This window comes from Brassica rapa, chromosome A04 (assembly GCF_000309985.2).
Source record: "Brassica rapa cultivar Chiifu-401-42 chromosome A04, CAAS_Brap_v3.01, whole genome shotgun sequence".
Taxonomy (NCBI): domain Eukaryota; kingdom Viridiplantae; phylum Streptophyta; class Magnoliopsida; order Brassicales; family Brassicaceae; genus Brassica; species Brassica rapa.
The window spans coordinates 1,350,299-1,376,955 of record NC_024798.2 but is presented as its reverse complement, the minus strand read 5'-3'; the positions used below and the strand labels follow the sequence as shown (position 1 = coordinate 1,376,955).

General features: G+C 31.9%; 5 protein-coding genes and 1 long non-coding RNA gene across 8 annotated transcripts; 4 read left to right on the top strand and 2 right to left on the bottom strand.

Moving 5' to 3' along the window:
* Nucleotides 1-2,696: 2,696 nt before the first annotated feature.
* Nucleotides 2,697-10,458, top strand: LOC103862930 (mitogen-activated protein kinase homolog MMK1). The gene is made up of 6 exons (XM_009140651.3): nt 2,697-7,245; nt 7,373-7,502; nt 7,794-7,931; nt 8,018-8,350; nt 8,511-8,691; nt 8,780-10,458. The coding sequence occupies exons 1-6, from the start codon at nt 6,914-6,916 to the stop codon at nt 8,938-8,940; spliced, it is 1,275 nt and encodes a 424-aa protein (XP_009138899.2). The 5' UTR covers nt 2,697-6,913; the 3' UTR covers nt 8,941-10,458.
* A 4,876-nt stretch (nt 10,459-15,334) lies between these two features.
* LOC103862929 (mitogen-activated protein kinase homolog NTF4-like) lies at nt 15,335-18,693 on the top strand. Of its 2 annotated transcripts, none has more exons than XM_009140649.3 (6): nt 15,335-16,764; nt 16,855-16,984; nt 17,447-17,548; nt 17,633-17,965; nt 18,040-18,220; nt 18,311-18,693. In XM_009140649.3, the coding sequence occupies exons 1-6, from the start codon at nt 16,532-16,534 to the stop codon at nt 18,469-18,471; spliced, it is 1,140 nt and encodes a 379-aa protein (XP_009138897.1). In that variant the 5' UTR covers nt 15,335-16,531; the 3' UTR covers nt 18,472-18,693. The 2 variants fall into 2 exon arrangements, with proteins under 2 accessions (XP_009138897.1, XP_009138896.1); XM_009140648.3 differs by having other exon boundaries at nt 15,342-16,764; nt 17,411-17,548.
* Nucleotides 18,662-20,586, bottom strand: LOC103862928 (protein FAM133B). The gene is made up of 5 exons (XM_009140647.3): nt 20,206-20,586; nt 19,731-19,832; nt 19,231-19,366; nt 19,095-19,141; nt 18,662-19,010 (listed from the first exon to the last, which is right to left on the bottom strand). Exons 1-5 carry the CDS (start codon nt 20,290-20,292, stop codon nt 18,828-18,830), a joined length of 555 nt encoding a protein of 184 aa, XP_009138895.1. The 5' UTR covers nt 20,293-20,586; the 3' UTR covers nt 18,662-18,827.
* On the top strand, nt 19,362-20,573 carry LOC103862926. Its single transcript, XR_631840.3, has 2 exons — nt 19,362-19,909; nt 19,983-20,573. It is a non-coding gene; the product is annotated as an uncharacterized LOC103862926 (long non-coding RNA).
* A 969-nt stretch (nt 20,587-21,555) lies between the features above and the next one.
* LOC103862924 (sm-like protein LSM6A) lies at nt 21,556-22,782 on the top strand. The gene is made up of 4 exons (XM_009140644.3): nt 21,556-21,688; nt 21,902-22,058; nt 22,346-22,459; nt 22,545-22,782. The coding sequence occupies exons 2-4, from the start codon at nt 21,941-21,943 to the stop codon at nt 22,589-22,591; spliced, it is 279 nt and encodes a 92-aa protein (XP_009138892.1). The 5' UTR covers nt 21,556-21,688; nt 21,902-21,940; the 3' UTR covers nt 22,592-22,782.
* Nucleotides 22,708-26,459, bottom strand: LOC103862925 (mitochondrial proton/calcium exchanger protein). Of its 2 annotated transcripts, none has more exons than XR_001958439.2 (14): nt 25,763-26,459; nt 25,376-25,688; nt 25,152-25,298; nt 24,979-25,067; nt 24,805-24,897; nt 24,599-24,725; nt 24,448-24,512; nt 24,191-24,362; nt 23,900-24,094; nt 23,757-23,804; nt 23,525-23,671; nt 23,354-23,450; nt 23,163-23,278; nt 22,708-23,075 (listed from the first exon to the last, which is right to left on the bottom strand). XR_001958439.2 is itself a non-coding variant. In XM_033290300.1 (14 exons), the coding sequence occupies exons 1-14, from the start codon at nt 26,248-26,250 to the stop codon at nt 22,984-22,986; spliced, it is 2,175 nt and encodes a 724-aa protein (XP_033146191.1). In that variant the 5' UTR covers nt 26,251-26,286; the 3' UTR covers nt 22,761-22,983. The 2 variants fall into 2 exon arrangements, 1 of the variants encoding a protein (XP_033146191.1); XM_033290300.1 differs by having other exon boundaries at nt 22,761-23,075; nt 23,354-23,436; nt 25,763-26,286.
* Between the last annotated feature and the right edge of the window lie 198 nt (nt 26,460-26,657).

Here is a 26,657-nt window from a genome sequence, read left to right as displayed (position 1 = left end):
TGGTAGTTTCGAAAACAATTTATCGGATTATTAAATCACTTATTTATTTTATATTATATTATATATTTTTTTATATTATTTATTCTTAGTTTTGACTTTTATGAGTTTATGCATATTTTATGTAAACAATTAAATAATCTTTTACGGATTATTATATTTTTTCATGTTATTATATTATTTTAATTATGAAATAAAAACATTAAAGATTAAAAGGACTATTTCATAAATATAAAAAGTTCAACTCCAAAATAGAGTAATGGGTAAGATTACTCCATAAATGGAGTAACCCTAGCAATTACTCTATTTTGGAGTTGAATATGAAGTGGGATTGGAGAAGATTTTATTCCAAAATTAAGCTTGGAGTCAAAAATGGAGTAGGGTTGGAGATGTCCTTAGCAGCAGTTGTATAATGGCAAATAAGTAAGGAGAGAGGGAGGAACACGAGAGGTTTAAGAAGAATCTCAACGGTTGGTGTCTCTGTTTTAAATGATCTGGGGAACCGAAGCTGAACAGTTACCCATGTAATCTTTTATTGATGAGAGAGGGTTATGGTTAAATTCTAATAATTTAAAGGGACGATTAGTTCCAAATAACAAAACACTCGACAAAAATCTTTATACACTCTATAGATAACTTATCAGATCTCACATAGAACTTATTGGGTCAAAAGCTAGATCATATAAAAGTCACAGGTTAAAAATATAAATCTAATACTCCCTCTCTTCTAAAATATTTGATGTTTTGGGTGTATGCACAAGAATTAAGGTATACACTCATTTTTAAAAATTAACATTAAAAATATAAATCAAAATTAATTCAGCCAATTTTTAAAAATAAGAATAAAATATCAAAAACTAAATATTCCCAAAATCAACTTGGACTTTAGACCCAGTTTTGAAAGACCGTAATTTGTATACTCAGTGTTTTGATAAACATATTGTTTTGGTTTTAGGCCGAGATAAAGATAATCCTACTATATAAAAGGGACTAAATTCAAAGCTTTTGAGACTATCCACCTCAGCCAAAATATTCTCATCCAAAAAGAATTAGAAATAAATGTCATTTATAAGATAATTAACTAACATACAACTTTTGATATTTCTAGAAATTTCAAATTTGTAACTACTAATTTATTAATAGAATCATATATCTATATTGAATTATGTTCTATTTTTAATCGTTAAACTTTAAGGGTAAATAAATTATTAATTTATAATATATATAGTTTATAACTTTATATTGTAGTTATAAATAAAGAGAAAATAATCGGGGAAGGTGAAGAAGCTCATGTAAAATTATGTAATTAAAATGATAAAATGGTGAGTATCATGACGTGAATCTAAGAAAATTTGTTGTACAAATTATTGTGCTTTCTTCGTCCACTATAATGATTTAAAATAAAATACATATTCACATAAATAAATCAATATTTGTTGTTTTTTTGGTAATGTGCTAAGATTATCAATTTTTGAAAGGTTACACTATTGTTTTTAAACAACTTATTACAGCAAGGAAACAAAAACAACCAACAATAACTCAAGGTAAAAAAAGCCTTAAGGAAGTCTTATACAAGAAAGATAAAAAGAAGTAGAGAAGAAGAGAAAGAAGAACTTGCCGGGTAAGAGAGGAGACAATCACGCATCATACGGTCGAGAGAGGCAAGGATGACTGATGAAGGTGAGGAAACAGCTGTGAACACACGAGCATTACGCTCTTTCCACAGCAGGTAGATGGCTGACTGAAAGTAGAGCTTGATGACTGGAGTAGCATGCGTATCTGCATTGACGCGAGGTTGATTGATCCAGGCTGCAACAGAGTGTAGATCAGCCGGAGAAGAAATCCAAACTTCAGCAGCAAATCTAAACTTGTGCCAATATTTGTTGTTGATAGTGTTTATATTCTTTTCTAACATTAGTATCTATATTTTTTAGTAATCTGATCCAAAGAGATTAATATGTGGAGCTAACCAAATGAGGATTATAGTATTTACTTTGAAAAAAGTAATAGGTTGAATGATAGATGACGTGCGTGCTTTTTCATATGAAAATCTGCACATATATTAAAATCATAAGATTTGAATCATAGAGAAAATATAGTGTATATGACTGAAGTTGGTCCATTCTGAAACTAAAGATTGCTAAAATTCTTCTTTGTCAAAATGCATAGATGTGAATCTTATATGAATAGAGTTTTTCATTGCTTATAACAGTGTAATAAACTCCGTGTGTAAAGTAGAAAAAATGTTATATAAGTAAAAACAAAAATTATGATTTTTTTTCTTGTGCCTATAGGCTCTTCGCAATTTGAAGAAGAAAGAACATATTGTGTGAAAATCTTTGGCTCGGTCAAATTTTATCCAGTTGTTTATAAAACGGTTGTTATCTGATTCATGTAATTTTTCAGTGTTGATTTAAAAGCCCAAAAAACCCATCTATACTGACTTTTTGATATTTTTTTCTGTGATTTGAATTTAAAAAGGGATAAAACTTTCGATAAGTTATGTAAACTCAGAACAAGTATTTAGCTTCAGAAAACATTTACATGTTTCAAACTTATAATATATACATATATAATGTTTAAAATTATGCATATAAAACCTGTGTAAAATGTGCATGAATATGTTTCTCTTCTTTAATGTGTTAATCGTACTATATATAACATTATTTTAAAATATCAAAAAGTTTATATCACATACAAAAAACCATCAATAAAAATATAATTCTTCATCTACAACCAGAAAAATGAAAAATTATAAACATATAAATTTAAATTAAGAAAAAATAACATTGGAAAAATAAGAAGTTAATGTAAAATAAAAAAACTGACAAATAATATTATAAATAAAATAAATTTATAAGACACAATCCGCGCGAAGCGCGGAAAAAATCTCTAGTAACTCTAATTCTTACTACATACTTTATTTCGCATTCACTGATAGCATTGTAAAAAATGGCAAAATAGTCTAACATACATCGTGATTCACATGCATATGTGAATTGATATATGAATAACATTATGTTCCTAAGTTCTCCAGAAAGGCAACATGGCACACCATCCATGAGATAGCTCCTATAGTCCAATAGCATTCTATGGTCTGGTTCAAGGAAGAGATCCCAAAATGCATTTTCATTACATGGATGGCAATGCTATCGAGATTACCAACAAAGGACATGCTAGCTTCTTGGGGTCTTGCTGTCCTTTTGCAGTGTGTTCTATGCCTAACAGGACATGAGTTTCATCCTCACTTATTCTTCCAATGTTCCTTTGTGTCTGCGATCTGGGCTCATTTATGTGGACTCTCCATTCCCACTCCTCCATCATTGCTTCAAGCGGTTGCGGGTATTCTTTCAAGTTATCATGTCGTCTCGTCTTTGGGTTACCAGCTGTGATCAAGCTCTTGCTGCAATGTATCAGATACTGCATGTGGCGAGAGAGGAACATGTGCACCTTCCAACAAACGTCAACAACTGAGACTGGAGTCATTGCGCGTGTTGATCGCATAAGGCGTGATCGACTTATCTCCATTCCTCCATCATCCGCTTCTTTGCCTTCTCCCCTGCTAGTCTACTTCCGCCTACCGCCTCATGTTCCTTAGGGTTTTTGATCTTTTTGAAACTGCTTGCTCTATCTTATTTCTTTCTCGTTGTAATAAGTGGATTTTCACGAACGTTGTAAAAGAAAAGCTTTGGTATGAATTTAACATTTACACCAAAAATATACTATAACATTTACACTAAAACATAAAAAAATTGTCCTCATTTCCCTTAGACCCCTAGCTAGTGCTCAATCACAACTAACTATTTTTGAATGTGTAACAGTGTAAGCATATCCCCTATATATTAATAGAGGAACATTTAAAAAGTTATAACCTATATTTTGTATTAATTAAAAAATTTACTTGCTTACGTGTCAGTTAATTAAGCTATTAATTTTGCTTACGTGTCAGCCTAGAAATCAATTGGAAAATATGTTTGTCCAAATCTAATTGCTAGAGAACGTATGTATACGGAATATGAAATATGATATAATTTTGGATTATTTAACCTATAGTCATTTATTTCCAAGTATACACAATTACGATTATTACCAGTTACCATATAGACTACCATTAACATAATTGCGGAGGTAATAATAACTAAGACATTTAATATTATTTATGTAATATATTATACAGATTGCATCTCATATATTTTGTTCCCAGTAATAAATCTAATATTATTCCATATTAATCTTTACAGACTTCTTTCCCAAGAAATATATGTGATTATAGATTCAACGCACAAATTTCTACAATGTTATTGTAGAGGTAAATGTAATGTAATCACATTTAGAAAGTTCCCTTTAACAAGGTATAATAATTAATTTAAAAATATGATATAGTAACAATAACATAAGTGTCAAACAATATTTACTGTCAAAATATATTTAATTTGGCATTTGTGTTCTTTATCAAAAAAATATATTTACTTCGGTGATTTCCAGGTATAGGGAGCAAAATAAGCATCTGATCAAAAAAAAAGGAGCAAAATAAGCACTACTCTGACCGTCGATTTTCTCAACAACTGTTAAAAATTACCTTTCCACGAAAGTTGTGTTAACAGAGTCGTGTTGACAGAGCTGCTTATGCTTAATTACAACAATTGGCAGGACCGTGTCTTAGGAATGGAAGATATAAATCAAAACTTATCAAAGATGTGATTATATTCTTCCGAGTAACCACAAATAGCAAAGCATATATATACATGTAGCTTATTTATTTATATAATCTTGATATTTAAGAAATTAATTTGAATAATCGACATATGTTTGTCTTAAATTTAGTATATTATTAATCATTTTTCTTTCTTTTTATGAGATCTATAATAACAATAATTTATTTAACAATTTTTTTAATAGTTAAATATAATAGAAAACATTCTATTTAAAAATTAGAGTAATATTTAATAAATTTAATTTTTAATCATACAAAATTAAATTGACAAAATGTAATAAAAGATAATATAGTTTAAGTTTTTTGGTACAAAATTGAATAACCCAAAAACTGACAATATATAAACTGAACCAAACCAAATAAATATGATTTTAATATTGTATCTAATTTTTTTTAAATCAAAACATCAAAAAACCGAACCGAGACCAGACAAAAATTGAATAAACAAAAAATCGACAGTATAAAAACTCAACCAAACCAAAACATATATGATTTTAATATAGTATCTAATTTTTATAAACCAAAATATTGAAAAACTGAGCCGAAACCGACCAAAATCAAGACTGAACAATCCTATTTTGAATATATGATTTTTATGTATGTCTCACCCCACGCAAAGCGTGGGTCTCATTCTAGTTTAAAACATTAATTATGAACAATACATGTTGGACCCAATTTCGGTCAGTAATCTAAATGAGCCGAGAAAGAAGTGGACCGCATGGTCCGAGGCCCATTTCGTGTGAACGAGTTCGAGAAAGACAATGATCTTTTTTAATAGATTGAGAAAAAGTGGTGATACAGTGGAATGATCATTGGATTGCTGGACTACCTTTTTTGTTATTAATTCAAAATGTATTTTCAGGATATAGGAAAAATGTAACCATTTGAGTCACAAATATTTGTTGTAGTTTGCTTTGGTAGCAGCTGTAATAAGAATCATATCATTACCAAAAGAATTGCAAGTCTAGCAAAAGGGAAGTAATTATATTTTTGTAGGAAATAATATATATTTTATTCTCTAAAAAGAAGGGTATCTTAATCTACCAAATTTTGCATCTGATAGACTTGCAAACTAAATTTAAGTTCAATGTATAGTAAATTATATACCTCAAGGTGTGATATGAGTTTCCTACTATATAGAAAACAAAAAAAAGTAAAATTAACTTCCTTTATACAATATTAATATACTGAATTTATGATTTTAGTCACAAAATAGAAAATGTAAATAAAATATTTTAATAAATCTCTATGTAAAAAATAGGGAATGAAATAAAAAGAAATGTATCCAAGATTTGTTACCATGTTTATAGTAAAATCAAATGTACACTTTTCTTATATGTTAGAGGTAATTTGAAAAAAACTACAAAATTCTGCCAACTACAAATAAGCCTGTAGGGTGATGAATTAACAAATTTGAAACAGTTTTTATAGCTAAATCTTTTATTCAAAATTAGTAGACATCATTTGTTAGGAGAACACAAACAAAATAAACAATTAAAGAAACAAAAGCACTGATATGATTTCGGAAAATTATAATTTTGTAAGATGTATATGTGATATAAAAACGTATAAACGCCTTTCTAATTGTATATTATAGAAAAACAATGAAATGATAGTTTTGATAATTTATTTATGATTGTTTGTCAATAATCAAAATGACATAGAATTTATGTGGATATATATTGAAGAACTAAAGTAAAGCTAAGAGTTTATAAAGAAAATGAATTAACAACAACATTGTTGTATAATAAATAATTATTTAAAGACATTTAAATTTCAAAACTTATACTGTTAGATATCTTTATAACCTCATTTATCTATATATGAGCATATTATTATATGTGTAACTATTTATTAATACATTCATATGATTAATACCTAAAAACTAAACCTTCAAGAATATATTAGAAAAATGGATTGATAGCATTCCATTAATAGGAACTACTACTTAAAATAGTGAAAAAATAATAAAACTCAATACTTCTAAATATTTTTCATAGATATCCATTTATCGCTCCACGACAAATATTGTAATACAAATAGACCTATTAGTGTGAACCACGTGGATCATAAACCTATTAGCGTGAGCCACGTGAATGTCTGGATATGTCTAAGTTATCTAACATAAAATTAAGAGATGACAAAGAGATATGTATTAGATTTTACCATAAATTCTTATATGTGGGTGTGAGTTAGACATCCATGCTTACTCAGTCACTATATATATTTCCTTCTCTCATACAATCAACTCAACAAAAAAGAAACAAATACCTTACCACCCAAACTGAAAGAACTAGAGCAATCATGGAACCAACCAATGATGCTCATGTGACTGTGGAGACTAACGCTAGAGCTACCACCGACGCTAAGCTGTATCCGTCACCTGAAGTGCTACCCGTTGAGATTATTACTGCGAATCAAACCCATGACGGAAGATACATACAATACAACATACTTGAGAAAATCTTTGAACTCACAGCAAAGTATAAGCCACCAATCATGCCTATTGGCAGCGGTGCTTATGGCCTCGTTTGGTAATCTCCTTTTAACATTTTTATATTATTTGTTTCCATCCTTTAAGGGTTGTATGATCTTTGTGTTCGGGTTGCTCTTCTGAATATTACTGACACATTAATATTTTTTTTTACTAATTTTTAACAGTTCAGCTATGAACTCGGAGACCGATGAAAAGGTGGCAATAAAGAAGATTGCTCATGCATTTGGAAACAAAGTAGCGGCTAAGAGAACTTTATGTGAAATCAAGCTTCTTCGTCACTTCGAGCATGAAAATGTTCGTATATGATTTCATCACTATTCTTTTTCTGAATATCAATGAACCGATTATTGCGATTGCTTCTGACACCTTTTTAGCTTCTCGAATCTATTTCAATAATTAGGAAGAGTTTGGACCAGACCTAGGGGAAATCAGAGTCTGGTCCAAACCATTGCTAATATTTTATGACATATGGAGTAACATATCTCTCTCATCCGGAATATCCACACGATTCTCTTCTTAATTGTTAATCTTTTTAAAAATTAATCATTAGTCCCTAATATTTAAGTAAATACCATTTTTCTATAGATTATCGGAATCAAAGACCTAATATTGCCTCCTCGGAGAGATGCTTTTGAAGATGTATACATTGTACATGAGTTGATGGAGTATGACCTTCATAAAGTCATAACATCCAAACAAGAACTAGAACCACTTCATTACAAGGTTTGAGTTTGATTATTTTCTTAAAACTTCTATCATTTCTTAGAGAGCTTGAAAGTATAATTTTTTCTTGTTATTTTGTAACGCAGTTTTTCTTGTACCAAATCCTGCGTGGATTAAAGTACATTCACTCAGCCAATGTGATACATAGAGATTTAAAACCGGGCAACCTCCTTGTGAACGCGAACTGTGAACTGAAGATATGTGATTTCGGACTTGATCGTGGTACTTCAGAGAATAATGCAATGACTGAGTATGTTGTCACAAGGTGGTACTGTGCACCTGAGCTTCTCTTGAACTCATCTGTGTACACCTCAGCTATAGATGTCTGGTCTGTTGGCTGCATCTTCTTGGAGTTGATGACTAGCAAAACGGTCTTCCCCGGTAGAGATCCTATTCATCAGCTTCGTTTGATCTTGGAGGTAACAAAAAAGTTACATTAAAACCATTTTAGTGATCTCTTTAACTTAGAAAAAAAGTACACTTTGATTTGCATTTTAGTGATTTGCACTTTGATTTGCACTTTGATTTACATTTAGTGATCTCTTTAACTTAGGAAAAAAATTACACTTTGATTTGCAGCTCCTAGGCTCTCCATCAGAAGAAGAACTTGGATCATTGAGTGAAAATGCTAAGCTATACTTAAGGCAGCTTCCTAATCATGATCGCCAATCATTCTTTGTGGTATTCCCAAACGTGCCTTACCCTGCTCTTGACTTGATAATGAAGATGCTAAAGTTTGACCCTAGACAAAGAATCTCAGGTTAGTCGATACTTTTATGTCTCTTCTTTAGCTACATTGAAGTTTTGATTTAGACTCCTTAACACCATTTTCTTTGCAATTTTTTCAGTTGAAGACGCACTTGATCATCCATATCTGAGAGAGATGCAAGACTTCACTGATGAACCAGTGTGCATGACCCCCTTCAACTTCGATTTAGAGGAACAGACATTCACAGAGGGGGAGATTAAGGAGTTAATCTACCGTGAAGCCTTAGCTTTCAGCCCTTAACCAACAGCAGTTGAAAACGAACATTGACTTTGCCTTGGAAGCAATTCATGAAAAAATCGTCATCAGTCTTCTCAACTCATAAAATATTTCTATGTATTAAGATATTGTGCTAGATATCCGAAATAAACTATATTTGGTATTGTAAGATTATATAATATTTACCTCAATGAACTAGAGAGAGAAAACACACAGTAACCAACTGATAATGCAGGATACTGAAAATGTTTAAGAAAAATGAGATTATGCAAAAACAAGATGTTAGAGATACTTCAAATCCTCAACAAAGATATAGATGTAAGAGAGAAGAAAGAAACATTATTTCAATTTGAATATTAAAAAAAGTGTGTAAGATGAAATTGACAACAACCATAGCAAGCTTATGAACACTAAGTCTCAATCTAACTTAAAACATGATTATGATCATGAAATATATGAATTATGATCAAAGGTTGGTGTCTCTGTTTAACTTAAAACATGATTATGATCAAAGGTTGGTGTCTCTGTTTTAAATGATTTGGGGAACATAATCTCACCTAGATAAATCAGTTTATCACTACTACAAACTCATTGACAGAAACATTGTGACGTGGGAGCTTATACAGAACCCATACATGAACCATTTTACTACCATCCGGTGACCACACACATTTCCACAAGGACGCATAACTCATAACCCATACAGAGAGCTTACAGTCCATAGCATTAGTGAGAAGATAAGACCCGTCTGGACTTAAGGCTCATACCAGTTATCAGCTGCATCTGAGAAACTCACGGCTGTGATTTGATATTTGTCAGGGAATGCTTGTATGGCTCCTCTCTGACGCATGTCAAGGTATAAAAGCGCCACCATTATTCATAATAAAACCTCTGCTTATTCTTAACAAAGATTGTTTCTTCCTCTTCTTCTTTAAGGTTGTCGTTTGCATCGGTGAAACTTGGAGCTCAAGCTTTCTCATGGACTGCAGGAAAACTTGAGACAAATGGTGTTTCCCTCTTTATTTCACCTTCTTCCTGAGATGTTCGAAGCCAGGCTTTTCAGGCTGCTGCAATGCATGAAGGTCAGCTCTCTGATTAATCTTCTGAAGATCTCCTAGTTGCACCATCATCACTAGTTTGGACAACGTTGATGTCTCAGAAGCGTTAAAAAGGCTCCCACTTATAGCTGCCAAGAACTACTTTACTCCTCTCGCGGAACCGTTAATGTTCAACATTGTGACGCAAAAGAAAAGTGTAACTCAATTCAAGCATCATTAACATTCTCTGTTCTTGAGGATTGTTTTGAAACTCTTAGAACTTATTGGGTCAAAAGCTGGATCATATAGATGTTAAATGTTAAAAGTAAGAATCTATTAATAATTTCCCATAAATCAACTTAGACTTTTGACCCGGTTATGATAAACCGTAATTTGTATACTCAGCGCTCTGTTAGACGCATTGTTTTCGGCTTTAGACCGAAATAAAGATAACAATTCTTACTACATAATTTAATTAGCATTCACTAATAACATTGTAAAAAATGGCAAAATAGTCAAACATGCATCGGGATTAACATGCACTAGGTTAAGACCCGCCCCTTGGGCGGGATGAATATTATATATAAATTATTTTGAAGTATTATATATTTTTTATATATTATGAAATAATAAATATATATTGAATAATAAAAAAATTAGTAACTATTACGTATGTAACTAAATTGGTACAAATACTTAAATAAATTTTATTAATCAAAACAAATACTTTTTCTATTTTATATGTTATAAAATTAAGTTTACATGATATTAACATAGATATAAAGTACATTTTTAATATTGACATCTGCTAAAAAATATTTTATACTCTTATTATTTTGATCGTTTGTATTTCTTTATAACAAATTTTTTAAATAAAAGATAACAATATAAAAATTATGGGATGTTTAATAGTTTTAGTAATTTATAATTTTAAAAATATTCAATGCAAAGTTTAAAATCTAAATATTAAGTTGTCAATAATTGTTCAAAATGTTTATCAAAAAAATTCAATGCAAATTCGAAATTAAAATACTTATGTATTTTATATGGTATATAATGTATTTTTAAAAATATTAATATACATATATATAATATTTATTAAATGAGACTTCCTACTTCTGTAATTTCATAATCATTTGTATCTTGTTATAACATAAAGTTTAGACCATGGATCACAAAAGTTTCAATGTGAGATTTTTAACAACTTTAGTCATTTATATTCGTTTTTAAACATTCAAAATGTAGCATATACGAAAAAATCTAAGTTAACATGGTTGTTTAATTTATTTTAATTAGTTAAATTTTTAAAATGATAGAATAGAGTAATTTTTATCAAATCTTTTATTATTCAAAATCATTTGATTTAATTGTCATATATATTTTAGCCACATTAGGTAATTCCGTGATTTTTATATAAGGAAACAATGGAGAACATTTATGATTAGTTTATGGTTAGTTTAATAAAAAGTTTATTATACATTTATATGGACCAACATATTTTTCTAAGGATTCTAAGAATGATTGTGGTGATGACATGTGGCTACAAAAATATGTTGTGATGCTTCTCTTTTAATATATAGGGGATATTAGATGATTCTCCCATGCTCATGCAAAGATAAAAATATTTGCATATATAATTATTTATATTCTAATTTTAATTTAATTATTTTGTTAACTATATGTATGATTTAATTATTTGGTTAATTATATGTATGATTTAAGTTAAGTAAATTGAATTGTATCTACTTCCCTGAATTTAACCATCCGTGCTCATGCACATATAAAAATATTTATAAAATAAATATATTATATAATTATTAATATTCTAATTTTAATTTAATTATTTTGAAAATTATATGTATGATTTAATTATTTGATTAATTATATGTATGATTTAAGTTGAGTATATTGAATTGTATCTACTTCCATGAATTTAACCATAGTATTTTTGTGCCGAAGTAGATAAAAATTCTGATTTTTTGTCTTTAGAATTTCGATTTTGGACATAAAATTTAGATTGTTTAAGTTATTCATTTTGTGAGTTATATTGAGTTACACATATTTTTTCAAAGTGAAGCACAATCACTTTTGATTCTAGTTAACCGAAATTTGATTAATTTTATTTATTGCAGTAGTCTACTTCTTTATCTTCATTATGCAAATATACGCCGTAAATTATTTTGTAAAGTTTAAGATTTGTGGATTTGTAAAAAATAATAGAAAACACTATAATGATGATTAGTAAAAAAATTATAAACGAAGATAAATTTTGAAAACTCACGAACGAATATCAATATTTACAAAATAATATTTAATTTTTTCGTAAATTCTAAGTAATTTTATAATTTAGATGTAGAAAATATAAATTAAAATATTCTAAATTATAATTGATAAGTTTTAGTTATTGCATTAGTTCAGTTCTTAATTGTAAATATGCATATATACTTTCTTAACTCTTTTGTATAATTTGATATTTGTAGATTTATAAACAAAATAAAATTTTGAAGACTCATGAATGGATATTTAATATTTACAAAAAATATTTTTGTAAATTCTAGCAAATATTATACTTTCGATGTAGAAAATAAATTAAATATACTCTAAATAATATTAAGCATAAAAATTCATACTGGTTTATGTATTATTATCATAGTTCTATTATATTGTATAAATATATAAATGTTCAAAAATAAAAAAAAATAAAATATTAAGCCTTTAATTATTTTTAGTAATCTGAGAAAATAGACTTAAAAAATTAAAATAATTTTACTAAATTTAGAATATATGCTATGTTGTTTGTTATTATGTTTTAAAGATATGGTTAAAACTGTTTTTGTGAACTTTCCTTTTTATGAAATAACATTATATATTAAATTTATTTTCATAAAATATGTTTTTGTTCTTTTTTGAGGATATAATTTTTGCTTTTATTATATGAATAATTTATTTTTATTATATATCTTCTGGAAAAGTATAAAAAAAAAGAAAAAAAAATATTATGTATAATATAATTATATATAATATTTTAATCTATTAAGGGTGTCTTTGTAATTAACCATAATAAAAATTTATGTGAGTGTGATACGTAGAAAACCGACTTCTCAAAAAATATTATAGAGATGTCATATGATATATGAATAACATGTTGTATTGTCCTCATTTCCCTTAGACCACTAGCTAGTACTCAATCACAACTAATAATTTATGAATGTGTAACAGTGTAAGGATATTGAAAACATTAATTATGAACATTATATAATCAATATATCAAGGAGAAGTGATTGTTTTTTAAATCATCATAAGTAGAAAGACAATGATACATTTTAATAGATTGAGTAAAAAGGCTTACCTGGTGAAGTGGTGATGCAGTGGAATTATCATCATTGGTTTGCTGGACTGCCTTTTTTTGCTATTAATTAACAATGTAATTTCAGGATATAGGAAAAATGGTTATTCTTGTGAATCCTTAGGTTCACCAACCAATAGAATTTCAATATTTCAATCTTTTAAAAAATGAAACAAAATATTGTCAAGTTATATTATGTTTTAAAAAAAAAAAAGTAGTTACAGAAAATGAACACTAAACTCTAAACCCTAATCCATAAATCCTAAATTCTAAACCGTAAACCCTTGGGTAAACCCTAAACCCTTCGATTTATCACAAACTCTAAATCAAAAACACTAAACACTAAAACCCTAAACCCTTTAATGTTTTAGTGTTTAATGTTTTTTATTTAGAGTTTAGGATTTATCCAAGGGTTTAGAGTTTAGGATTTAGGGATTAAGGATTAGGATTTAGTGTTTTGCTGGTTAAAAAATATTTTTTTTGTAATTTATACTATTTTTTATTTATTTATTTTCACCTTTTTATTTTTATTTTGAAAACATAATATAACTTGAAAATATTTTGTTTCGTTTTATAAGAGATATGAATATGAAATAACGCAATCCTATTAGTTGGTGAACATAGAAGTGCACCCTAGAGAGTAAACCCAAAAATAAGTCTAGGAAAAATGTAAACGTTTGAGCCACAGAAATTTGTTGCAGTTTATTTTGGCAGCAGATGTAATAAGAATGATACCATTGCCAAAAGAATTGCAAGTCTATAGTAAAAGGGAAATAATTATATTTTGTAGGAGATATTATAATATTTTATTCTCTAAAAAGAAGGGTATATTATCCTTCCAAATTTTGCAGTTGATAGACTTGCAAACTTTGACAAAAAAAAAAAGACTTACAAACTAAATTTAAGTTCATTGTATAGTAAATTATATACCCAAGGTGTTATATTAGTTTCCTACTATATAGAAAACAAAAAAAGTAAAATTAAATTTGTTATAAAATATTAATATACTGAATTTATGATTTTAGTGACAAAATAGGAAATGTAAATAAAATCTTTTGATAAGTTTCTATGATTAAAATTTGGGGATGCAATAAAAGGAAATGTATCAAAAATTTGTTACCATAATTATATTAAGATCAAATCTAAAATTTTCTTACATATCCCCAATATATTAAAAGAGATACATTAACATTTGAGGTAGTCATTTGTCATCACCACAATGAGTCTTAGAATTATAGAGAAATATGTTGGTTCATCTAAATATATAATTAGTTTTTTATTAAACCAACCAAAAATTTATTATTAATGTCTTTCTTTCTTTCCTTAAATAAAAACTAATGTACATATATGAAAATTAATAATTTTGAATAATAAAGATTTGATAAAAATAAATGTATTCTATACCATTTTTTTAATTTTAAACTAATAAAATAAATTAAACAACTATATTAACCATATAATAAATTTAGATTTTCTATATATGTTATATTTTGATGTTTTTAAACGACTATAAATTACTAAAAATGTTAAAAGTCTCACATTCAATTTTTTTTATTCATGGTTTAATTGTTTTTGTTATGATAAGATACAAATGATTACAAAATCATATAAAGTAAGAAGTCTCATTTAATATATATTAAGCGTAGTATATATATATATATATATATATATATTAATATCGTTTAAATTAAAATATATACCATATAAAAACATAAATATTTTAATATCAAAATTTTCTTTAAACAAAAAATGTTTTGGTAAAAGCTTTGAACAAATATTGACAGCTTAATATTTAAATTTTAAACTTAGCCTTAATCTTTTTAAATTTTTTATAAATTACTAAAACTAATAAATCCCACAATGAAATTTTTTTTATCAATGATTTAAAGTTTTTGTTATAAAAATATACAAATGATCAAAAAATTATATGAGTATAAAGCATCATTTAATATATATATATCAATATTAAGAATACACTATATATATATTTTAATGTCATTTAAATTTAAATATGTACCATATAAAATAGAAAAAGTGATTGTTTGGATTTAATAAATTTATTTATGTGTTTACACCAATTTAATTGTATATGTAATAGTTACTGACATTTTCATTATTCAATATATATTTATTATTTCATAAGTATGTAAAAAACTTGTAGTACATAAAAATAATATATATATTTATATAATGTTCATTCCGTGCAAGACGCGGATCTTAAGGTAATTTGAAAAACTACAATTTTCTGCAAACTACAAAGAAGTCTATAGGGTGATGAATTAACAATTGTTGAACAGTTTTTATGTAGCTAAATATTTATTCAAAATTTGTAGACATCATTTGTTAGTAGAAACACAAACAAAACAAACAATTAAACTTAAGCACAAGAAACAAAAAAAGCACTGATATAATTTCAGACTAAATTATATTTTCTAAGATATATATGTGATATAAAAACGTGTAAAGCCTTTTTGATTGTATATTATAGAAAAACTGAATGATAATTTTGAAAATTTATTTATGATTGTTTATCAATAATCAAAATGATATAGAATTTATGTTGATATATATTGAAGAACTAAAGTAAAGCTAAGAGTTTATAAAGAAAATGAATTAACAACAACATTGCTGTATAATAATTAAATAAATATGTAAAGATATTAAAATTTATCAAAACTTATATTTTTAGATATATTTTAAAACACATTTATTGTTACATGAGCATATTATTATGTGTATTATTTTACTGGACATTCACATGATTAACATACCTAAAATACCTTCAAGAATATGTAAGAAAAAATGGATCGGTAGCATTCTATAAATAAGAGCTACTTAAAATAGTGAAAATTAATAAAACTCAATACTTCTAAATATTTTTTTATAGATATCTATTTATCACCCCCACTACATATAATGTAATACAAATAAACCTATTAGAGTGAGCCACGAGACACTAAACCTATTAGCTTTAGACACGTAGATTTCTGGATATGCCTTAATTATCTAAAATTGACAGATGACAAAAATATGTGTATTGACATCAGGATTGCTATACATCAAAAAAGTAACTTGTAAATATTAGATTTTACCAAAACTTTTTACATGGTGTTTGGTGAGTTAGACATCCATGCTTACTCAGTCACTATATATGTTTCCTTCTCTCATACCATCAACCCAACAAAAAGAACACAAATACCTTACCACCCAAACTGAAAGAATTTGAGTAGTCATGGAACCAACCAATGATGCTCATGAGATGGTGGAAACTAACGCTAGAGCTACCACTGACGCTCAGCTGTATCCGCCACCCGAAGTGCTAGCCGTTGATGAGAATATTACTGCGAATCCAAGCCATGACGGGAGATACATACAATACAACATACGTGATAATATCATCGAACTCACTGCAAAGTATAAGCCACCAATCATGCCTATTGGCAGAGGTGCTTATGGCTTCGTTTGGTAATCTCCTTTTAACATTTTTTATATTATTTGTTTCATCCTTTAAGGGTTGTATGATCTTTATTTTCTGGTTGCTCTGAATATTAACAGTTCAGCTACAAACTGGGAGACCAATGAAAAGGTGGCAATAAAGAAGATTGATCAGGCATTTGAAAACAAAATCAAGGCAAAGAGAACGTTACGTGAAATCAAGCTTCTTCGTCACTTCAAGCATGAAAATGTTCGTATATATGGTTTCATCACTATTCTTTTTCTGAATATCAATGAACTTGCGATTGTTTTTTTTTTTTTGATAACCGTGAGAATCTAACCTCCAAAATCAACCAACTAATCACACAAGGCCCACAGCGCTCCACGTATTCTCGCTATTTAAGGCAGTCCGGATGGCTAACGGGATCGAACCACTTTATTGCGATTGTTCTTGATACCTTTTTAGTTTCTAGAATATATTTTAATAATTAGGAAGAGTTCGGACCGGATCCTGATTTTGCCTAGGTCCGAGACCAACCATTACTACTATTTTATGACATTACGTAAAATATCTCTATCATCGGGAATATCGACTCGATTCTCTTCTTGATTTTTAATCTTTTCAAAAATTAATCATTATACCTCTAATATTTAAGTAAATACCATTTTTCTATAGATTATTGGAATCAAAGACCTTATATTGCCTCCTCAGAGAGATGCTTTTGAAGATGTATACATTGCATTTGAGTTGATGGAGACGGACCTTCATAACATCATAACATCTGGTCAAGAGCTAGAGCCACTTCATTACGAGGTTTGAGTTTGATTTTTCTCTTAAAACTTCTATCATTTTTTTAGAGTTTGAAAGTGTTCATTTTTGTTTAATTTTGTAACGCAGGTTTTCTTGTACCAAATTCTGTGTGGATTAAAGTACATTCACTCAGCCAATGTGTTACATAGAGATTTAAAACCAAGCAACCTCCTCGTGAATGGGAACTGTAAACTAAAGATCTGTGATTTTGGACTTGCTCGTGGTACTTCGGAGCATAATGCAATGACTGAGTATGTTGTCACAAGGTGGTACCGTGCACCTGAGCTTCTCCTAAACTCATCTGCTTACACCTCAGCTATAGATATATGGTCTGTTGGCTGTATCTTCTTGGAGTTGCTGACTCGCAAAACGGTCTTCCGCGGTAGAGATACTGTTCATCAGCTTCGTTTGATCTTGGAGGTAACAAAAAAGTTACATTAAAACCATTTTAGTGATCTCTTTAACTTAGAAAAAAAATACACTTTGATTTGCAGCTCCTAGGCTCTCCATCAGAAGAAGAACTTGGATCATTGAGTGAAAATGCTAAGCTATACTTAAGGCAGCTTCCTAATCATGATCGCCAATCATTCTTTGTGGTATTCCCAAACGTGCCTTACCCTGCTCTTGACTTGATAATGAAGATGCTAAAGTTTGACCCTAGACAAAGAATCTCAGGTTAGTCGATACGTTTATGCCTCTTCTTTAGCTACATTGAAGTTTTGATTTAGACTCTTGTTATCATTATTTTCTTTGCCATATTTGCAGTTGAAGACGCGCTTGATCATCCATATCTGAGAGAGATGCACGACTTCACTAATGAACCAGTGTGCATGACCCCATTCAACTTCGATTTAGAGGAACAGCCACTCACAGAGGAGGAGATTAAGGAGTTAATCTACCGTGAAGCCTTAGCTTTCAGCCCTTAACCAACAGGAGTTGAAAACGAACATTGACTTTGTCTTGGAAGCAATTCATGAAAAAATTATCATCAGTCTTCTCAACTCATAAAAATATAAAAAATATTTCTATGTAATAAGATATTGTGCTAGATATCCTAAATAAACCATATTTGGTATTGTAAGATTATATAATATTTACCTAAATAAACTAGAGAAAGAAAATAATGATTATGTGGGAATTATTATTAACTTTCAATCCAACAAATAATAATAATACATTGCAACAAGGAAGAAAACAAATCATATCCTAATTTGAGTATTTAAATTGAGGAAGATCTATTACTCTTGCAATGGTTCTTTTGCATGTTTGTTCATGTCAACTGTCAACTCTTTAGATTGCCAAAGAATCTAGAGAGTGGTACAGGGCCATCGTCTTTAGTTTTGCTACAGTGTTTGTCTCTGCTAGACTTGTGCTTCTTCTCCTTCTTTGATCTTCTAGAACTTGATCTTGATCTTCTAGATTCTTCTTCATCGCTGCTAGATGAAGACTCTGAGGATGAATAATGCTGCAAACTCAACATGGTCAATGTTTATAGAAGCTATAAAAAATAACAAGGCACCATATCTGTTTTTAAGGGGAGTAAAAGCACCTTTCTCTTTTTGCTTCTTTTCTTCTTTGAATCTCTGTCTTTCTTATCTGTGAGATCATTAGAGAAAACAGTTAATAATAAGATCCTTACAACGAAGGTTTAGATATTCTGTCAGAGTTAAGTATGATGATACTACCTTTATGGGACTTATCACTAGAATAGTTCCTCCCCTTGGAGAGTTTCAAGGACCTTTCTGCATCTAGCTGTGCTCTATACTCACGCATCAGTTTATCGGTATCTGCTTCAAGTTCTCCCTTTTTCATCTCTTCTTCCTAATCATATATTCAGGTAAAAATAAAGATGCAATCTTAAACATTTTCTAATGATCCATAATAACAAAGCAGAGAGAAGCTGATGATGCAGGATACTGAAGATGTTTGAGAAAAAATGAGCTTAAACCATCTATAGATTATGCAAAATAAAGAAGCTATAGCTACTTCAAAACCTCAACATATATGAATACAAAAAAGAGTGTGTATCCTGTAGCTGAAGATGAATTAGAACACGGAGAAATAAGGACTAAAGCTTCTAAATTGAAAACATTCATAGTAACCTTATGAACACTTAGCGTCAATTTTAACTTAAAACATGATTATATAACAAGTATTATGACAAGACATGATGAAGCTCTCTGACCTTTTGCTTATTTTTGTACTCTTCCCAGGTGATAGTGTGGGTAGTCTTGAGACTAGCCAAACGAGCCGCATGCCACTCTGGTGTATGAAATGAACCATCCACCTGAGACACTCCTCATCAGAAACGTTCCAAGTACAGACACAACAAATCATCATCAAGCCGAATAAAAACAAAACCAAGTGAACGAATGGTCCATTCTCAAAGCATCTTATTGTTGTTACTTGTCTAAATGCTTATTCTTGTGTGTTACAGATTGTAATAGGAGACACATGAACCACTCAGACACAAACCTCAATGCTACACTCTAAAAGAAACTACAAATCAACTTCAATTTTCCTCAAGACACGAACATATATATCAATGTAAATTGTCCTAAGAGGTTCGATTACAAATTGTTCCCCTGAAACTGAGACTCTAAATTGGATTATCTTGAGGAGACGTGACGATTAAGAAAGGAGTATGAAAGGGTACAAACCATTCCATCTTCAACCTCATCAGGCTGAGCTGAGGCGGAGCCAACCCTGGATCTCTGCATAGCCTTGTACGCTTGATTCTTCCCCATTGCTTACCAGAGAGAGAGAAAAAAAGTCCGAAACTTTCTTTCAGGGAGGAGGAGAGAGATTGAGGATTAACGGTCTAAAGGAGAGGCTCTGTTAGAGAAGGCGAGAGCCAGAGAGAGAGATAGAGAAGAAAGACGACAACTTTGAGAAGCTGAACCGAAAACGCTCTTGGAATTTAATTTTACGCCCAAATTGAAATTTAGTTAATAATAAAAGGACCAATTTGTAAATATTGTTTATATATACTAAATAGTTTTGAAAATAACAATAAACCCCGTTTACTCTCTCTCTTTATACACACACACCAAATCGTACTTGAGATTTATTTTCACTCCAAATTAAAATTTAGTTAATAATAAAAGGACCAGTACATAAAGATTATTACCAAAGTTTAAGAGAGAGAAAGTAGATCTAAGATTGAGTCTGGAGAGCGACCAGTGCGTGAACGTACGTGTTGTCGCTATAACCCTTCTAACTACCGTAAAAGATGTTGGTCCTTCGCTTTTCTTTCGTCTCCTCTGATCTCTGCCTTGCTGAGCTCTGGTTCAGGTCCCATCCGTAGTGGATCTGCTTCTGGAGAAAAGATGCGGTCGTGTGGAGGTTTGACACGGTGAAGTTAGTCGTCTTGCCAGTTGATGTTTCATTTCTGGGAAGTGAAGGCTCCTACAGCTCCGTCGCCACCGGTTTTTATCTCCGGAAGGTAGATGTTTTTTCAGCTTCGCTGTCGTCGGTTTTGTTTCCAGGGTGAAGGCTCTCTCAGTCTTGCGTCACCAGCTTTAGGTGTTTCAGTTCGTTGGATCGGTTTTGGATCCTGCTTGTGGCTCGTGTGTGGTTCTCGGTTCGTGGTTCACAACTTTGTTCAGTCGGATGAGATTTCGATTTGATCGATGAAACTCTCCGAAGTGAAGACAGAGCGTTGAAGAGAAGAGTTGGTTTCGAGGGAGGCATTCCGGTATTCTGAGCTCGATGTTTACGGTGGTGTAGCTCTGGCGACGTCTCGAGTCGATGATGGTCAAGTTGAGGCAGAAGAGACACATGTCGTCTTGACGATGTTGATCCTTACACGTGTACGACCTTCTTGACGCGTGGGCCTACCAAAGTCGTCCAGTTTCTTTTGTTTTGGACCGCATGTCCATTTAACTTATGTTATTTAGCCCGTAGAATTTTGGACTTCCTGATGTTTGTTTTGTTGGGCTTCGGTTTTGTAGTTGAGTTTGCTCCGGTTTTATTAATATTAAAAACTTGGCCAAAAAAAAAGGACCAATATGAAAATATTATTAAATTTTTGTCTGTAAGCTCGAATAAATTTATGATATAACATATAGTTTTGAAAGTAACAATAAAACCCTTAGGTTACTCTCTCTGTCTCTCTGTCGTCGACTCGAGTAGGGGATTCAGGTATGGTTTTTCATCGGAAAGTTTCAATTTTTCTTTACTCGTTCGATCGATTAGCTTCAATTGAGTCGAAAGTTAGGAGCTTTAGAGTACTAAGAACTGAGAGGCTGTTGAGGAATAACGTATGAGTTTCGTTTGTGTATCTGAGATTCTGAATCGTAGTCTCGTTTGGAGCAACACAGTTGATTTCAGATCTCTCTCTGTTTGTGTTTGTAGTTACGTTAAAGGATTGTGCTTTGAAGAAGAACAGATAAGATGAGTGGAAGTGGAGATAATAAAGTTTCTGGAACCACGAAGACACCTGCTGATTTCCTCAAATCCATCCGTGGGAGACCTGTTGTTGTGAAGCTCAACTCTGGTGTTGATTATCGTGGTTAGTCTCTGTCTCTCTCTCTTTCTCTGTAGCTATCTTCTTCTTCTTAGGCTCCTACAAGTCTTGACTTTAGGTCTTGTTCCTGTGGCTAAGTTAATTGGAACCTAAGAGTTGCTTTCAAAGCTTCTACTCTTGTAACTTTATTCATTTGTAAGGGGGCTTATGGAAACGTAAGCCACTGTTGGATCACAGTAACCAATTTGGCTGTTTGTGTATACTCTCTTCTTGCCAATTCTCATTCTAATATCCCCTTTTAAGATTGAGTTCTTGATTCTTCTTTTACACAGGCATTCTTGCTTGTCTTGACGGGTATATGAACATAGCAATGGAGCAGACAGAGGAGTATGTTAACGGGCAGCTCAAGAACAAATACGGTGATGCCTTCATCCGTGGAAACAATGGTAACTAATATCTCTTACCTTCTTCTTTGTACATCATTCGGTTTATGTATGCATATAAACTTTCTTTGTTTTTCCTTGGGTGCAGTTCTTTACATCAGTACTGTGAACATACCTTTAGCTGACGGAGCTTAGACTCTTCCTCATGCATTCATCATCATCACCAGCCATGGCTATCTTATAGATGTTACCTGCTTTGACCTCTTTCTAAAACAACTCTTGCACTTGACGATTGACATGTATCAAAGATGTTTGTTTTTCTTGAATGAATTTTTGTTATAAACATGGTAATAGCAGACGTCACTTAACGCAAACTAATTTAATTACTTGCGACTTGTACAAAATAAGCAAGATAAGTGGATTAATCAGGCTCGTCTTGTTGTTACGACAAGCACATATACTAAAGTGTTAGCTCTTCAAATAGCTTCTCAGCCGCCTTCTATTATGTAGAGTATAGTTTCTCTCAGTATTAAAGAGTGTAGTAGTTTCTCCTCTAGTTTTCAAAAGAATCAGAGTACTCTTTCCGTTTAATTTGATTCTTCTTCCTCTGTTGCATTTTCTTCTGGCTTACTTCCTAACCTCCCCAACCTTACAATGTCCTCCACCATAATTCTTCCCTCTGTTGAGAAACCATATTCAATAAAAAGATCAATTAACAGATTCACTTCAGAGAGATTAAGAGCTCAACAAGGAGAGGAGTCTTTACCTTTATCTTTGGAGAGATTACTGATTAGTTGTTGAAGACCTTCATTAGCAAGTGTATCCTTCAGGTACATCGCAGCTGCTGCAACTTCATCAGGTGTGACCTTTCCATCTCGATCCCTGCATTTTGTGCATTCAAAACGTCACAGTCTCAGAAACAAAAAAAAAGGTGGCCGATATATAATGTCTATATACCTGTCAAGAAGCAGCCAGCCTTTGCCAATTTTGATATCCACATCATCAATCTCCTTCTCGAGGTTTTGTATCAGACCATCAACCTTATAATGTATACCTGAAGAGTTAGCTCTTATACATAAATCTCATGGCAGTTTAAGATTCTTTAAATCGATTTTTGAGTCATTTTACCTTTTCCATTAGCGCAGAAGAAACCTCATCTGCTTCAGCAACTTCATCACTTTGGTCACTATCTTCTCTAGCTGCTTTGTATGCCTTCATTGCAGCTTTTTCCCCATCAACATCTTCTCTCTCGACCATTGTGTTATAGAACTCCACCTGGAAAAACAGATGAACAATAACTTCAATCTCGGACACAATATGCTAATCAAGCAAATTACTTATTGACAAGTGGACACTGTACCTCTTTCTTGACCAGCCTCAAGAACTCTTCGCGCTCTCTACATACTGACTGTTTATATAAAAAAGCAAACAGTCTCAAATAGCGAACAGATAAAATTGTTTTGCATATTCATTGTTGAAAAACATAAGAATCATTTTACTTACAGAAGCGGAAGCCAAAACGCCCAGTGCACGGCTAAGTTTGCAAAGATCATCTTGCTGTTCAAGAACTCTAGCTCTGGCCTGTTCTTGGGCTTCTCTGGCCGTTGGTATAGTCATCTCTTGCAGCGCCTTATCCTCTTCACCACCTTTAACATCCTTAATCCTTGTAAGCTCTTCCTCTTCTTTCTCTTCTTCTTTCTACATATATATCAATATAAAATTTCAAACATTTAAAACTGAGTTCTCTACCTCAAGCAAGCATAACAAAATACAATCAATGGTTTAATATCAAACCTTGATCAGTTCGTCTTGCATCTCAAGGTACTCTAGTTTCCTTAGCCGCTCAGATAGAGGGTCTTCAGATGGCAGAGAAGTAACACCAACAGTATCCACAACCTCGTCAGGAAGAGAAGAAAGAGTTGCCCTGACAGCATCTGCCTCAACTCTTCCTGCAACCGTGAATGCCCTGAATATAAAGTCCAATCAGAAAGTTCTTCGCAGTAAAACCGATGGAAGAAAAAGATAACGAGAAAAGTAGTTCTGGAACCTACCTAGATAAGATCAGTAACGACGAGGGGACAGAGTGATTAAGTGACAAGTCCATCCAGTCGCGAAGCTGCAAGATCGTTTTGATACTAAAATATTAAAGCTGCAACATTATTTTTTTCATCATAGAGTTTCATAAACAAATAACAAAGAAACCTGTTGCCTCATCTCTTCAACTGTAAGCGTCCCCAGCATTCCCCGCTCCCTGCAATCTTCGCGTAGCTCAGCTTCTGAGAGGGAATCCACGCCCTCAGCTCTGATCAGTTTATCATCTTCCTTGATGCTGCATTGAAAAAGAGTAAAAACTAAAGACCAAGCAAGGTTAACAGCCCAATAACAATGAGATGTGGAAGAATCTTTACCTCCTAAGTCTTTTTCTTAGCATATATCGCAGATATGCATCTGTTCCATATGGGCTAATACCCATAATTCTACACATGCTAACCAAGCGAGGCCTGTAAATTGAACTCAAAGAGGTCAGAACATGTACACACAACAACACATCTCTGAGATTCAAGCGAAAAGGAGCAACAAACCTGCTAATGTTATCCAAAGTAAGCTCATCGTTGAAAAGCTTTGCAAAGCCCAAAATTTCATCATTTTGGACTAGTCGACCTTTTCGAACCTGCAAGGCAAGATCTTAAGAAATTCATATTCAAAAACCAAAAGAGAGAGTAGTATCTGAACCAACACAAGATCCATGACTTGCCTTATCTAGAAACTCAACCAGGTCCTCAGCGGTTTGCCTGGCTTCACCAGTTCTCGAATGCTTAACTTCCTTAGCCATCTCCTTGGCAGTTTCCTGAAGAAACTTAGCGTATTCTATCCTAGCAAGTAACTTCCTTTTCAATGCTTCCTGCACATTAACAAAAAGAGCATCATGGAAAATGTATTAACCCAATGCAATAAAGCCTACACTCGTTGGAAACATACCTCTTCCTTCATCTTGTCCTGGAAAGTCGACGGCAACATATTAGGGAAGAGCTTCAAGAAAACCGGCAGCAGAAACTCCATAAACGGCACGAGAATGAACACAGCAAACGGCACTAATCTAAAGATATCAGCTGTCGTTCGAGTTAGCTGCTGTCTCTCTCTCCTAGAGAGACTCTTCCCACCAGCCAACTTGAGCAGCAACCTTGAACTGATCCTAGTATCAGCCCAGAGTAGTTTCGTCCCCAGCCAATAATGTTTCAACGTTGACACAAACTCTTGTTTCCAGTGAGTGAGCTTCTTCCCCCAATCCGCCCTGTAGAGAAAACATAAACTCAGTACAGCAAAATTCAACAACACAGGGTGTTAGAAGAGAGAGAGAGCTCAAACCTGCTCATGGAGGCAACAGCTCTCAAAGCAGGACCAATGCCAAGAATAAAAACCCAAGTCCTCTGAAGAATCGACCGAGCAACCTTTTTAGAATCTTGAAGACGCTTAGCCTTCGCTTTGGCTTTAACACTGCTCAGACTCTCAACAGCTTGGTCACATTCCTCAGGAGACGCCTCTTTCCTCTTCTCCTCTTCTTCGGGTTTCTTAGTAGCGTTATGGATAGACACGCTCATGTATCTCATCCCCAGAGAAGAACCCATCTCTAAACTTCCAAAACCAATTCCCGAGACGTGAGAAGAGCCATGGAACCTAGAAAGCAAAAGTAAACCATATCCTCCAGTAAAGGACTTGTCTTTGGCTACCAGAGGAGGGTTGTTGACTTTCTGAGCAGAGTTTCCAGAAGATTGAAAGCTTTGAGCTGAACGAGCGTAGACGTTCAAGTAATCAGAAACGATACTCTTTCTCCGTAAGATCGCTCTTGACGCCATTTTCTTGAAAGCCCTCTTTGTTGTCTGTCTACAGAGGAATCAGCTGTGCATCGATCAATTGAAATCGGACGGAGAAAGAAGTTGAAAACGAAAACTGGAAACGACGACGTATCACTTACAGATACGAGAAGAGGAGACGGAGGAATCTGGAGATGAGGTCTGATCTCCGGTGAGAGTTTTGAGAGGTTTTAGGGATGCGGCAAATAAATCGTGACAAAGGATTTTATATTCCTTTTCTCTTTTTTTCTTTTTTTATTTTTTATTTTTATTTTTTGTGTGTGTTAAGAACCGAGATTCAATTCCGATCAATCTTTAATCGTTCTAGTTGATTCGATTTCGTTTGTGTTTAATCTAAAGCAATTAAGAACACACACTTTGTTTACCCAAACTATCTTGCCTACTGACTA

Coding starts and splice junctions, on each gene's coding strand:
- LOC103862928 (XM_009140647.3), bottom strand. CDS start 20,292: ATGGGGAAGAATCAAGCGTACAAGGCTATGCAGAGATCCAGGGTTGGC. Junction 19,833..20,205: donor ATGAGGTTGAAGATGGAATG/GTTTGTACCCTT, acceptor GGAGTGTCTCAG/GTGGATGGTTCATTTCATAC. Junction 19,011..19,094: donor AAAGAAGCAAAAAGAGAAAG/GTGCTTTTACTC, acceptor TTGAGTTTGCAG/CATTATTCATCCTCAGAGTC.
- LOC103862930 (XM_009140651.3), top strand. CDS start 6,914: ATGCTTACTCAGTCACTATATATATTTCCTTCTCTCATACAATCAACT. Junction 7,503..7,793: donor GTCACTTCGAGCATGAAAAT/GTTCGTATATGA, acceptor ATTTTTCTATAG/ATTATCGGAATCAAAGACCT. Junction 8,351..8,510: donor AGCTTCGTTTGATCTTGGAG/GTAACAAAAAAG, acceptor TTTGATTTGCAG/CTCCTAGGCTCTCCATCAGA.
- LOC103862925 (XM_033290300.1), bottom strand. CDS start 26,250: ATGGCGTCAAGAGCGATCTTACGGAGAAAGAGTATCGTTTCTGATTAC. Junction 25,068..25,151: donor TGGTTGAGTTTCTAGATAAG/GCAAGTCATGGA, acceptor CTTGCCTTGCAG/GTTCGAAAAGGTCGACTAGT. Junction 23,279..23,353: donor GGCTGGCTGCTTCTTGACAG/GTATATAGACAT, acceptor CACAAAATGCAG/GGATCGAGATGGAAAGGTCA.
- LOC103862924 (XM_009140644.3), top strand. CDS start 21,941: ATGAGTGGAAGTGGAGATAATAAAGTTTCTGGAACCACGAAGACACCT. Junction 22,059..22,345: donor CTCTGGTGTTGATTATCGTG/GTTAGTCTCTGT, acceptor TCTTTTACACAG/GCATTCTTGCTTGTCTTGAC. Junction 22,460..22,544: donor CTTCATCCGTGGAAACAATG/GTAACTAATATC, acceptor CCTTGGGTGCAG/TTCTTTACATCAGTACTGTG.
- LOC103862929 (XM_009140648.3), top strand. CDS start 16,532: ATGGAACCAACCAATGATGCTCATGAGATGGTGGAAACTAACGCTAGA. Junction 16,985..17,410: donor GTCACTTCAAGCATGAAAAT/GTTCGTATATAT, acceptor ATTTTTCTATAG/ATTATTGGAATCAAAGACCT. Junction 17,966..18,039: donor AGCTTCGTTTGATCTTGGAG/GTAACAAAAAAG, acceptor TTTGATTTGCAG/CTCCTAGGCTCTCCATCAGA.